General features: G+C 43.1%; 1 protein-coding gene across 1 annotated transcript; it reads right to left on the minus strand.

Moving 5' to 3' along the window:
- Positions 1-9,220, minus strand: tmem170b (transmembrane protein 170B). The gene is made up of 3 exons (XM_047382760.1): positions 8,852-9,220; positions 3,440-3,610; positions 1-1,624 (listed from the first exon to the last, which is right to left on the minus strand). The coding sequence occupies exons 1-3, from the start codon at positions 9,003-9,005 to the stop codon at positions 1,494-1,496; spliced, it is 456 nt and encodes a 151-aa protein (XP_047238716.1). The 5' UTR covers positions 9,006-9,220; the 3' UTR covers positions 1-1,493.
- Positions 9,221-11,650: the final 2,430 nt, after the last annotated feature.

Consider the following 11,650-nt stretch of genomic DNA (forward strand, 5'->3'; position numbering starts at 1 on the left):
TTGTGCTGAAGATGGATTTAATGTTGTAGCAACACAGTGAGTTCAAGCCCACACCAAATCAACAAAACAAAGAACTTCATGAGAACCGAGCCGGAGTCCAAAGCTAGCACCTGTGAGGTCACCTGAAGAGAGATGTGGACAAGAGAGGTCCTCCTGATCTGAGGGACATGGAGAACGTTTGCAGGCAGCGGACACCAAGTCAGGATGTGGGATGAAGCCAGACTTCCAACAAAAAGTATTAATTTAGAGTTTTAAACATTCAGCTTTTGTTGTTTCTTTCAGCTGAATTTTGCAGGTAAAAAGTTTTAACCAATGTTTTTATCGCGGTTCAATCATCTGCTGTGGATCCTTCTCTGACTGACATACAAACTGGTCTAAATGTTAAATACTGATTTTAATAATAATAAATTATTAATCTTAAGAACAAAAATAAAATGTATGTGAATTATTAATTATTAATAAATTATTGACTACTGAAAAGCACATCCAGCCTTTAAATAACACTTATGATCATAATCAAAACTGAACTACAGGAAGTGGTTTGGTGCGTTTCAGAGGTTAGTTAAGTTTATTTTAGACGATGTTTTTGTTGGATTTCCAACTAGATTTCCAAGCAGACATGCCCCTCACAACATGGCCAACATTCAGCCAGTGCAGCTTCTGCTCCTCTAGATCTATGTTGTGACCCTGTCTGTATCATGACTCATGTAAGATGTGCTGCATCATATCAGGAGGTACATCTGATCTTCATCAGCGGTCCTTGGACTCCACCTGCCGATTTAAAATCATAGTAACAAGATGAAGCTCCTCCTACATCTCCATTAGCTGAGACCTGGAACTGGTCCTGAAACACCACTCAAGCTGCCTTGGTCCAGAATCAGTTGAGACATCTGATCCATCTCTGACACAAAAAGGAACTCCACCCAGAGCTCCAGGTGGCAGAATCTTTGAGTCTGATCCAACATTTGTTGGTTTTCTGCTCCTCTTCCTCACTGTTGTTTACAAAGTGTTGATCTCCAAATCTCTTCTTGTTCTTCTGAGCTGGAGGCTGAAGCTCTGAGGCCTTCACAGTTTCCAAGATGATGGTGACAGTGCATGACTGACTGCTGTTTAGTGTGTGAAGAACACTGTTGGCTCGTCGTTCTGTGAACATCTGCTGCAGATCAGCTGATGTTCAACATCACTGCATTATTTTAGTTTCACCGTTTTATAAAAGGATTTTTCCAGCAGAGAACCTCCAGAGTCACAGCAGGAGGATTTTGGCACCAGAAACTGATGAAGTTTGAAACATGGCTTACACGTCCAAACATCATTGACTAGTCTCCATCTGGACCACAGATTGCTGAATCAACACTCCAGAATCAGTAGGGGGCGCCCTCCTCTGCATCTAGCATGAAAGGTCCTCTTCCTACACCTCCAAGTCTCTGCTGGACTTGACTCACTGGCTCTGCTCCTTTGTCAGCGGCTGTCCTTCATCCAGTTGAAGGTCTTCCTCACAGGGTGGCCAGAATGCGAGAGAAGGAGATGACGACGGAGAGAGTGGTCTGACCCACTCCGAACACCAGGGCCTCCAGCGGAGCCATGCCCTTCCCCGCCACGCGGTACACGCCCGCCACCGCTGCGCCTGAAGCAGAACACAAACAGAGTCAAACAGCACCGTGAGGAAACTCCTGATCCAACACTCATTCAGGCTGCAGATGCAAAACCACGCATCTCCATACAGTAAAATATCATTTAAACTCTTAGATGGACTTTGCTTCACAATCCTCTCAAGGCTGCAGTTATCCCTGTTGTTTGTGTTCATTCTTTTCTAACGCACCTTTTCCTTCCACTCAACTTTCCATTAATATGTTTGAGCACAGAACTCTGAACAGCCAGCCTCTTTAGCAATGACCTTTAGTGACGTGTGGAGGGAGTCAGAGACTGTGTGTTGGACAACTGGCAGTCAGCAGTCTGCCCTGTGATGGTGTGGGCCAGAACCGAACCTGGTCACTGGTCTGTTGTTGCATATTTAACAGGGGACAGGCAGCTGGGACGTTTATGAAATATGCAGCAAACAAAAAAAGATTCTTCACTTTGGTTAAGTCGGCCATAAACCCAGTCCTTTCCATCAGAACCATCATTGAAAGTTTAAACGGGTCATAGGAAATTGGACTTTTTGATCTCTTTTCCGGTTTTTCCACCAATTTCAGTTTAAGTGTGAATTTTTTTCAGATTTTTCCACAGAATGTTTAGCTCAAAGTGTGATGATGGTTCTGACCCGGTGAAATATTCAGAACCTTTTGTATTTAAATCACAGCTTCATCTCCACAGGTCCAGGTTCTCCAACCAATTGTAGGTGTTTCTGTCTCCTTCCAACCAGTGTGTCTCCCACTGCCTGAGGACTTTTCTGACCAATCAGAGCCCAGAGTGCAGAGAGACACGCCCACAATCACTCCCAGTGGATTTCAGCTCTAAATAGTTCTATAGAAACTGGACCTGAAGGTCCTGTTTAACCTGTCAGATCTCCTACAGAACCCACTGCAGACACAGGAACATGTACATGTGACACCAGAAGGTTCTGATGCTCTCAGTTAGTCAGTCAGTCTGATGCAACCTGTCTGATTTTGACATTATTCTACTTTTTTGGTACTTTCTGGTTACTTTTTAATGTTTTCTGGACCAGTAGTTCTCTTCACTCTCTGAAGGTGATCTAAATCTTCTCTCTGGACTTTGGTTCTAGTTCAGAACCTGAACATTCTCAGAAGAATGGCTGTTTGTGAAGCGCCTTAATTAAGCTCGTTAATCATTCAGGCATGAAAGGGGCCGTGTCCACACAAACACCTTCAGGAAGCCTGGAGAAGGAATGGATCAGAATCGATCCAGAAGAAAGCAGCACACTCAGTCAAACCTCTCTGAAAAGAAGTTCTGAGGTTCAGTTTGACATCTTCACTCCATCCCGACATTTCCTTCATTCTCTTTCAGCTGAAGCTGCAGCCTCTCCTCGCTCTGAGTTTGGTGCACATTAATAATAAAGTCAGTCTATTCTGGGGTGCAGCCGTGATGGAGTGACTCATACAACGAACCCTGACTGAAGGTGAGGAAATAAAGAGCTGGAGATGAACCTTCAGAAATATGAAACTTTGAGAAATAAGATGCTAAAATTAGAGAATTTGTTTTGTTCTGCTGCTTGTTTTCACATCTGGAACTTCGCTTTTAGATATTTTCTATTGACTTTAATACAATTCTATCTCCCCACAAGGTCTGGACTTTGACTAGGCCATTTTGATACCTAGATTCTTTTCTTTTTCAGATTTGCTGCTTTGTTTGGAATTATTGTCCAGATCTGGACAAATGGCCTACGATTTGACTCTAGAACATTTTGGTAAAGAGAGGAACTCATAGCAACAAACTCCTGCGGCTCCAATCCTCAACCCTCCCTCACCGTCTTTGCACTTACTGGTGATGACACCTCCAGAGAGCGAGGCCAGGAACCCCACGCTGACCAGCACCAGGGTGATGAGGCGGCCCCACTTGTGGCGCTGCAGCATGACCAACATCAGCAACCCCCCGGTGCCGTGGACGAAGAGCGAGGAGAAGAGACACCACAGGAAAACCCAGTACCACATCTCTGATGGGGAGAACAAGCACAGAGACGATCGGGTCCAGAAGGAAAACTTCAGGATTTAACTTCATATTAAATATAAACACCAGAAGGAGCAAAGCCATTACTGCGGATTTTAGAACCACAAGGAAAACCAACCAAGAAGTCCAAGAACCTCTATACAAAGAACATGTAGAGAACTGGTGTTACCCGATGTTCTACCAGATGACCTCGACTGGGTCAACATCAACGGGTATGAAAAAACCCAACTGACCTCCCTCACGACCTGATGAGACTAACTGACAGGCAGGAAGAAGGACACGAGGAAGGAAGGACATGAGAAAGGAAATGACAGAAGAAATAAGGAGACAAAGAAAAAGGAAGGAAGGAAGGACAGAAGTAGGGAAGGTAGGATGAAGGTAGGAGACTAGAAAACAAAGGAATGAAGGAAATAACTTTTAGGCAATCAAAAAGGGAATAAAATCTGGAAAGATTTTCTCCATGTTTTTTTTCCATGCAGATCCAGACTAAACCCCAGAGTTAAAAGTTCTGATATGTTCTGCAGCTCAAAGATCTTTCTGGATCTCCTGCTGTATGAAGGAAACCTGAGCAGTTAATAAGTAGCAGGAATGACTCCAGCTCTTCTGCTTCAGGAGAAAAACTAAACTGACTTTGTTCCCATTGAACACGTGTTATCTGTGAAAATGGCTCCTGCACCCAATGAGGTCTTAGCCTGAATAACTCATGGAGCTCATCTTCCTCTTGGATCTTGGACCTCATTGAGCTTCACCAGCAACAGGCCATAGTTCAATGCAGAAGACCCAGCAACGGACCCAAACCAGAGGAGTTTTTTGCTAATGAGCGGTTCTGCTCTGTTTGCAAGATGCAAATAGCAAAGGACCCAACAGGGAGCTCTCAGCTCATCCATGTAACCCAGTTATCCACACTGCACAGCCCTGGTTCTGCATCGATCCAGCAGGATAGAGAGGTGGCAGCATGATGCATCTGGGTGCTGCTCGACTGAATTCAGCTCAGTTCAATCACCTGCTGACGGCTTTCTAACAGCGTTTAACAAGCGGAGGAGACATCCGAGACGAGACCGAAGGAAAACTGGGTTCAGAACCTGAAACCTTTAATGATGCCTGCAGAGACGAGCGGAGGACAGCAGAATCCTGCACTCATCTCTTCAGATTTCACCTCCAAGCAGCCAGACAGAAGATGTTTTCACCAACAGTCCTCCAGGCTTTCTGAAGCTCTTTCAGCTGAACGATCTGATCCACTCAGGTGTCGGAATGTTTTTGGTCCTTGAAACTTTTCTTGCATAACATGCTGGCGGTCAGGAACAAGACCTGGCCTGAGATTGAAAGTCCAAAGAAAATTTCTGCAGGACGTTCAAAAAGCCTGAAGAACCGTGGATGGAGAGCACTTTAACACGTCAGAAGAAACTGTGGCTCACAGGAGGGAAAAAGGTCAAATACATGCCATGTCAGTACTGTGGGTACCTCAATGTCACTGGGAGAAAAATACGGAAAAACTTAAACTGTGTTGTTTAAAATAAATCTGATTTGGTGCTGATAGATGGCCAATAGATGGCGCTCTAAGCTGGGACTGGCAGAGGAAAGTGGGTTTGAGAGGAAGATGTGGGTGGAGATGGAGGTGGAGGTAGAAACTTTTTAAACTACAAACAGATGATCATTAGCTGCTGACTTCTCTCCACTGGCCTGAAGTCTGGAACCAAGGCTGAAGAACAGTCAGCAGGAGGCAGATGATCATAAATCTGTTTAAACCCATTAATGATCAGAAAATTACAATTTTTTTGTGGTTTTCATGTTTAACGAGTTGTTGAAGCCTGCTTCTACAGTAAATGTTTAATCCTGAAGTATTAGCAGGGAGCGAGTTTAACTACACATTATTTATCTCACTATGAAGCAAACAGATTCTCAAACGCAGCAGTGTGCAACCTGCGGCGCCGGAGCTGCATGTGGCTCTTCAGAGCCTCCACTGTAGCTCCAGATAACTTTGACCAAAAAGACTAAAAGAATTGAGTTTGTTTTAAAATATTTTCATTCATTCTTTGATTTTCTATACCGCTTCTTCCATAGTGGGTCACGGAGGAGCTGGTGTCTATCTCCAGCAGTCTACAGGCGAGAGGCAGGGTCACCCTGGACAGGTCACCAGTCCATCTCAGGGCAACACAGACAAACACAGGTAAAACAACCACACACACACTCAGTCACACCTAAGGGCAATTTAGAGAGACCAGTTGACATGAAAGTAATGCTTTTTGGACTGTGCAACAGTGCTACCCTGAAGCTTTAAAATATAAGTACATTTAAAAAATAGAAGAGTATATATTTTTTTGACACTAATTTTAGAAAGTGAAACTCATAGATCCATCACACAGAGTAATTGTGATGATTCTGGTTGAGAGAGAATGAAACCCAAGTTAGTGTCTCAGAAATTTAGAATATTAGAAACTGGTTGTTCAGTGTATCCAATCATATTCATGGAAAGTTGAGTGGATGGAAAAAGTGCAACAGGGAGAACCACAGCCTTGAGAGGATTGTCAAGAAAAATATATTTAAGAATTTGGGGAACATCACAAGGAGTGGACTGAGGATAGAGTCAGCGCATCCAGAACCACTACGCACAGACGGGTTCTTCACATGGGCTACGATCATATCACCTGGGCTTAGGAGAACCAGAACTGGACAGTTGCTCAGTGGTCCAAAGTCCTCTCCTCAGATAAAAGTAAATGACTTTTCCATGCCATCTGCTGCTTCTGGTCCATTGGGTTTTCTGAAGTTCAGTCAACTCAGCCATCTGCTAGGAAATTTCAGAGCACTTCATGCTTCCTTCTGCTGAGCAGCTTTATGGAGATGCCGATTTCATTTTCCTGCAGGACTTGGTACCGGGCCAGCCTGGCAAAGGTACCAAAAGCTGGTCCAATGACCATGGTGCTTGACTGGCCAGCAAACTGGACTGACCAGAATCCCACAGAAAATCTATGGAGTTCTGTCAAGAAGATGAGAGACACCAGAACCAACAATGCAGAAGACTTGAAGGCTGCTATCAAAGCAACCTGGACTTCCTGAACACCTCAGTAGAACCACAGGCTGGTCTCCTCCATGCTACGCCACAGTGATGCAGTAATTCATGCAGAAGGAGCCCAGACCCAGTGTTAATAGAAATGAACAAAAAATTCAGAAAGCTGACATTTCTGTTTAAAATCTCTTTTTTATTGATCAGATGTAATATTCTGATGTTCTGAACTTTGGGTTTTTATTCTCTGTCAGACAGAATCATCAAAGCTACAAGAAATAAAGGCTGAAATATTTCACTCTATATGTGGTGGATCTATATGATAGACGAGTAACTTCCTGACATGAGGGACAAAATTATTGCATTTTTCACAATGTTCTCATTGTTTTAGCCGTCCCTGAAGATGCATTTGTTTTGTCAGTAGGTTACAAACTATATGCTGTTTGGGTGTAATTTGCTGAATGTCCCATTGAAGTAAATGAAACCTAAAAACAAAAATGTTTGGTTTTTATCTTAAAAATCGAAACAAAATGTCCTTAAGTAGTTATTATAAAACCAGCTCTTCAGAGTCGTATTGGTTCCTAAACAGATTAGTAAAAAAAATCTCCAGGTTCTTTGTTCATCTGTGAACATTGCACTGTCCTGACCAGCTTTCAGCTCGTCTTCCTGTCGTTCAGCAGATGCTGGAAGGAGAACTTCACTCTGAGCTGGAGGACGCAGCAGGAGGTCTGCAGATATTCACACAATGAAATTATTCAGGGTTAGGTTATGTTTAGGCATGATAATATTTTGGTAGGTTTAAATCTGTTTAGTTTAGGTGCTGAAAGAAGCTCATTAAGTTTAGACAATAAAGATGAAGTTGTGGTTGCGATCTAAAATACTTGGCTTCACATTAAGACGTTGGTCTAATCAGGACTTTCTTTAAATGAAAACTTTCTTATGTTTAGGAATTTAAAAACATGAAAATTTAGTGAGGCTTCTGCATTAAAAACTTTGGTTTAGTTTGGCATTAAAATGATTGGGTCTGGTTCAGAAAACAGAACAACATGGCTTCCTCTACAGCCAGGTCCAATAAATTAAAATCAGAATCTGTGATTTTCAGCTGGAATAAAACCACATCATTATCTCCTCCTCCTTGCAGGATCTGTGAAGTTGTATATTCTTTTGTTTTTAATGACACATTTTTTAAAATCTTCAAACCACCCTTGTCTCGAGGCGTTTGATGAGAAGCAAAATGTTTTCTGAGATTTTGAGTGAACAGACCTTTAACAGCAGACCTTACAGTATAATGGCCTGTTTGCAGTAGCTGCACGTATTTAATGTTCTTTTTATGGTTTAGCGAGTAAAACTCCTCCACCGCACTTCTCATTAACAGGAAACTCATTTGTTTAAGCTGCTGCGGCCTGAGAGGAAGACCAGAGCGGGCCTGAATCTTAATAAGCTGCTTCTGCTCTTCTTGTTCACAACTCCCACACTCTCACCACCAACCACATCTGATATCTCAGGAGCTCTATTATCAGCCGGTTGTTACTGATCAGTGCGACTGAAAGGCTGAAGCGGTCCATGCATGCTGGTCTGCAGTCGTCTGCAGCTGCTGTGCAAAGTTCTAGCATGCGTTGCAGCTTCCTGCTGAGTCAGCGTTGCAAACTTTTAGTGTTTCTCCATGCAGGAGATGGTGTGTGAGCACATATCCACCTCTGCTTCACAGCCACTCTGCAGGAAGGAGTTATCTTGTGTTTACATGACACACCAATCATTCTTCCAGACACATGACTGCAGATAGAAGATGCAAATTAAAACTGGTGACCTCTGCCTTCTTGCAGATAAAAATGACTGGTTGTTCTGCACCAGTTTCATGCAGATGTCAGATACAAAAGGAGAGAATCTATCATGATTTAGCCCACAACACGTTACAGTGCTTGAGGTTCATGAAGCATCTTCTCACCTAATGGCCTCATATGACCTGAAGACAAAGGGAGTCAGAGAGGAGCTGATCCTCCCATTAGAGCTGTTCTCATGTCATCACTGGTATTTAATCCTCGGCACCATCTAGGAGGGGATAAGGTACCACAGAACCATCCCTCTCAGGTTTATTTTATGCTTTAAAATGGACGCGCTGCCGCTCGCACTGCAACGCGGCTGCAGCAGGCGGCAGCTGCGGACAAAGCTACCGCTGACGGCGCTACCTCCTCCGGCCAGCAGCTCGTCTCTCTCCGCCGAACCTACCTGTGAAGTGCTGCAGGGTCGTACCGTGCACCCAGAGGCTAAGCACCTGCTGGACCGACAGGTTTACGGAATAATCCCGGCTCATGGTTCTGCCGCCGCCCGGGTTCGCAGCCCTCTTTATCGGATTGCTGAACTTGGCTTTGGACGAAGGCATGGAGGAGGACGGGGCGGGGGGCGTAAGGCGGCTCTCCCCGGCGCGGAGCGGCTGGCCTCTACCGGTGCCGCTGCTTCGGCTTGACGTCCGTCTCCGCTGCGGGAAAGGCAGGGCCGCTGGGTGGTCGGTTGGTCCTCGGTGGTGTGGGCTGTGCGGAGGCCATGATGTGGACAGCGGCGGCGGCAGCAGGCGGGCGGTCAGCTCGTCCTACATCGGCAGGTCCTGCTGCGTCATCCTTAAAGGGCCAGCAGCCTCTCTGAGACGGAAACATTTGCGCTGCCGTAAACCGCGCTGTGAATGGCAACAAAGAGACGCAAGGACGTACAAAGCGACTTATCTGACAAATACCAACATATTAAAACATATCAGCGGATCATATTTATTATGAATGAATAAATAACTGACAACGACTTATTTGATCTGAACTGAAACTCAGATAGACTCAGCAAGTCAGCGTTTATTTTGTTTTTATTTTGTGTGAGCTGCCTCCGGAGCGTTGCCCCTGACGACGGATAGATGCAGCAGCTCCTTGATTGGCTGATGCAGCATCACCATTTTTACTGATCATTTCGATCCAATCTAATTCAGTTGACGTCAACTGTATTTTTATTTCACTGGTACAAACAAAGACTAGAACTACGGAAGTCCAAACTTTAATATCAGACAAAGATAATATGAGTAAATACAAAAATGAAACAAAATGATTTTATTTATGAAGGGGAAAATGCCATCCAACCTGACTCTATGTGAAGAAGTAACTCCTATAGTGAAGAAGTGACTCTTTTTCAATCATGAGTTTAATAAAAAATTTGGAAAGCTGATTTCACAGCCACACCCATCACTGATCACTGTCAAACCTTTAGAAAAAAAGTAATCACCTAAATAGAACCTGTCTTACAACATTAAGAAGGCTAAATATCTCAAAAAGCAGCACATAATACCCTGATCTAAAGAAAATCAAGAATAAATGAGAAACAGTCACGGACATCTATCAGTTTGGAAGGGGTTATGAAGCCATTTTTAAAGCTCTGAGACTCCAGAAAATCACAGTGAGAACCATCATCCACACATGGAGAAAACAGGGAACAGTGGAGAACCTTCCCAGGAGCCCAGAACAACATCTAAAACTCTGCAGGCCTCACTTCCTCAGTTAACGTCAGAGGTCATGATTCAACAATAAGACAGAGAGACCGGACAAAAAGGCTGTTCATGCTCTAAAACTCTACAATTAGACTGAATTAAATCAATTCTGCAAAGCAGAGTGGTCCAGCGTTCCTCCACAGTGATGTTAAAGACTCTTTGCCAGGTATCATAAACACCTGAAGGCATTTATTGCTTCCAAGGTAGGAACAATCGGTTATTAGGTTTAGGGCAGACGTCTGCAACCTGTGGGCCTTTGGCCCTCAAACATTGGCTCTTAAAAACTAGGACAAAAGCTAATAAAGAATCAACTAATGTTGTTAAATCTACATATAATAACAAATGCAGGTTTTGTGTTTTTCATGGAATAATTGCATTACATTTCTACAACAGAATGAAACAAAATAATATATTTATTGTAATATTTTTTAGATCTATTTTCTTTTCATCAGGTTGGAAACTATAAGTTGTTTTTCCACACATACCAACATCCCATACAATAAAATGTATCCATCCTCTTTTTGCTAAAGTTTTGTGTTTTTCTTCATTTTAAAACTTAAAAATAGAAATAAAATGTTGTAAATATTAAATATAACAACAATTACATTTCTTTCTGCACAGCAGTGAGGAGGAACTCGTTCTGCCATCTCCAATATATCACCTGAAAGGAGCCTGGATGATTTAATTTAAAAAGACATGGTTAGATTTTTACATTTTCCGTGTCTCAGTCTTTTAGATTCTAGCCAATTTTGCAGAATATCTGGACTAAATGTAAACAAGAATATATTTTTTGGAATTAACTGATGCATGAAGCTGGCCATCCAAACTGAATGGGCTCTGCAAAGACTCCTGGATTCAAGCTGATATCACAATGGTCCAGAAACAGAAACAGTGTGAAGTTTCTTCCTCCTCATGGTGAGAGGCAGAGAGGAAACTTGGCAGTTACGTAGACGCTGGATGTCCTGAAACATTTCTCTGAGGAGAGAAGAGTATTTTCAGAAGAGCTGACCCAGTTCAGATGTACGAGAGCAAAGAAAGATCTGATATCTGACACTGTTTAAATCTACACATCTTTCTCTAAAGGCAGATAGTCCATGTTCAGTTCAGATGGTGCTGTTCAAGAGTTGACATGCAAAAAAATCATTTTAAATCATGGCATTAGTCCAAGTCCAGATGTTCAACGTGAAGGGACTCATTGCATTAAATTCAAACTAGATATTACAGACGCTCATAAACATACAGTCCACTGACTGTTTAACGATACATTTAAACCAAAGCAACCTGTCGTACTTTTTGTCAGCCTTATGTCAGTCCATGCAGCTGAAATGTGTCTGCAGATGTACAGGAAGTGAAGAAGCCAGAGACTCAACCTGAGGAAAATTCAGTGGAAACAGGCAGCAGACATGGAACAAGAAGTTTGGTTTGCAAAGTAAAGGTCTTTCTTTGTTTCATGCATGTCATCCTCCAGTTCACATCTGTCCACCCTGACAGCTTCCATCCACTGG

The sequence above is a fragment of the Girardinichthys multiradiatus genome, chromosome 13 (assembly GCF_021462225.1).
Source record: "Girardinichthys multiradiatus isolate DD_20200921_A chromosome 13, DD_fGirMul_XY1, whole genome shotgun sequence".
Classification (NCBI taxonomy): domain Eukaryota; kingdom Metazoa; phylum Chordata; class Actinopteri; order Cyprinodontiformes; family Goodeidae; genus Girardinichthys; species Girardinichthys multiradiatus.

Coding starts and splice junctions, on each gene's coding strand:
- tmem170b (XM_047382760.1), bottom strand. CDS start 9,005: ATGCCTTCGTCCAAAGCCAAGTTCAGCAATCCGATAAAGAGGGCTGCG. Junction 3,611..8,851: donor GACCCTGCAGCACTTCACAG/GTAGGTTCGGCG, acceptor TCTCCCCATCAG/AGATGTGGTACTGGGTTTTC. Junction 1,625..3,439: donor CTCTGGAGGTGTCATCACCA/GTAAGTGCAAAG, acceptor GTTCTGCTTCAG/GCGCAGCGGTGGCGGGCGTG.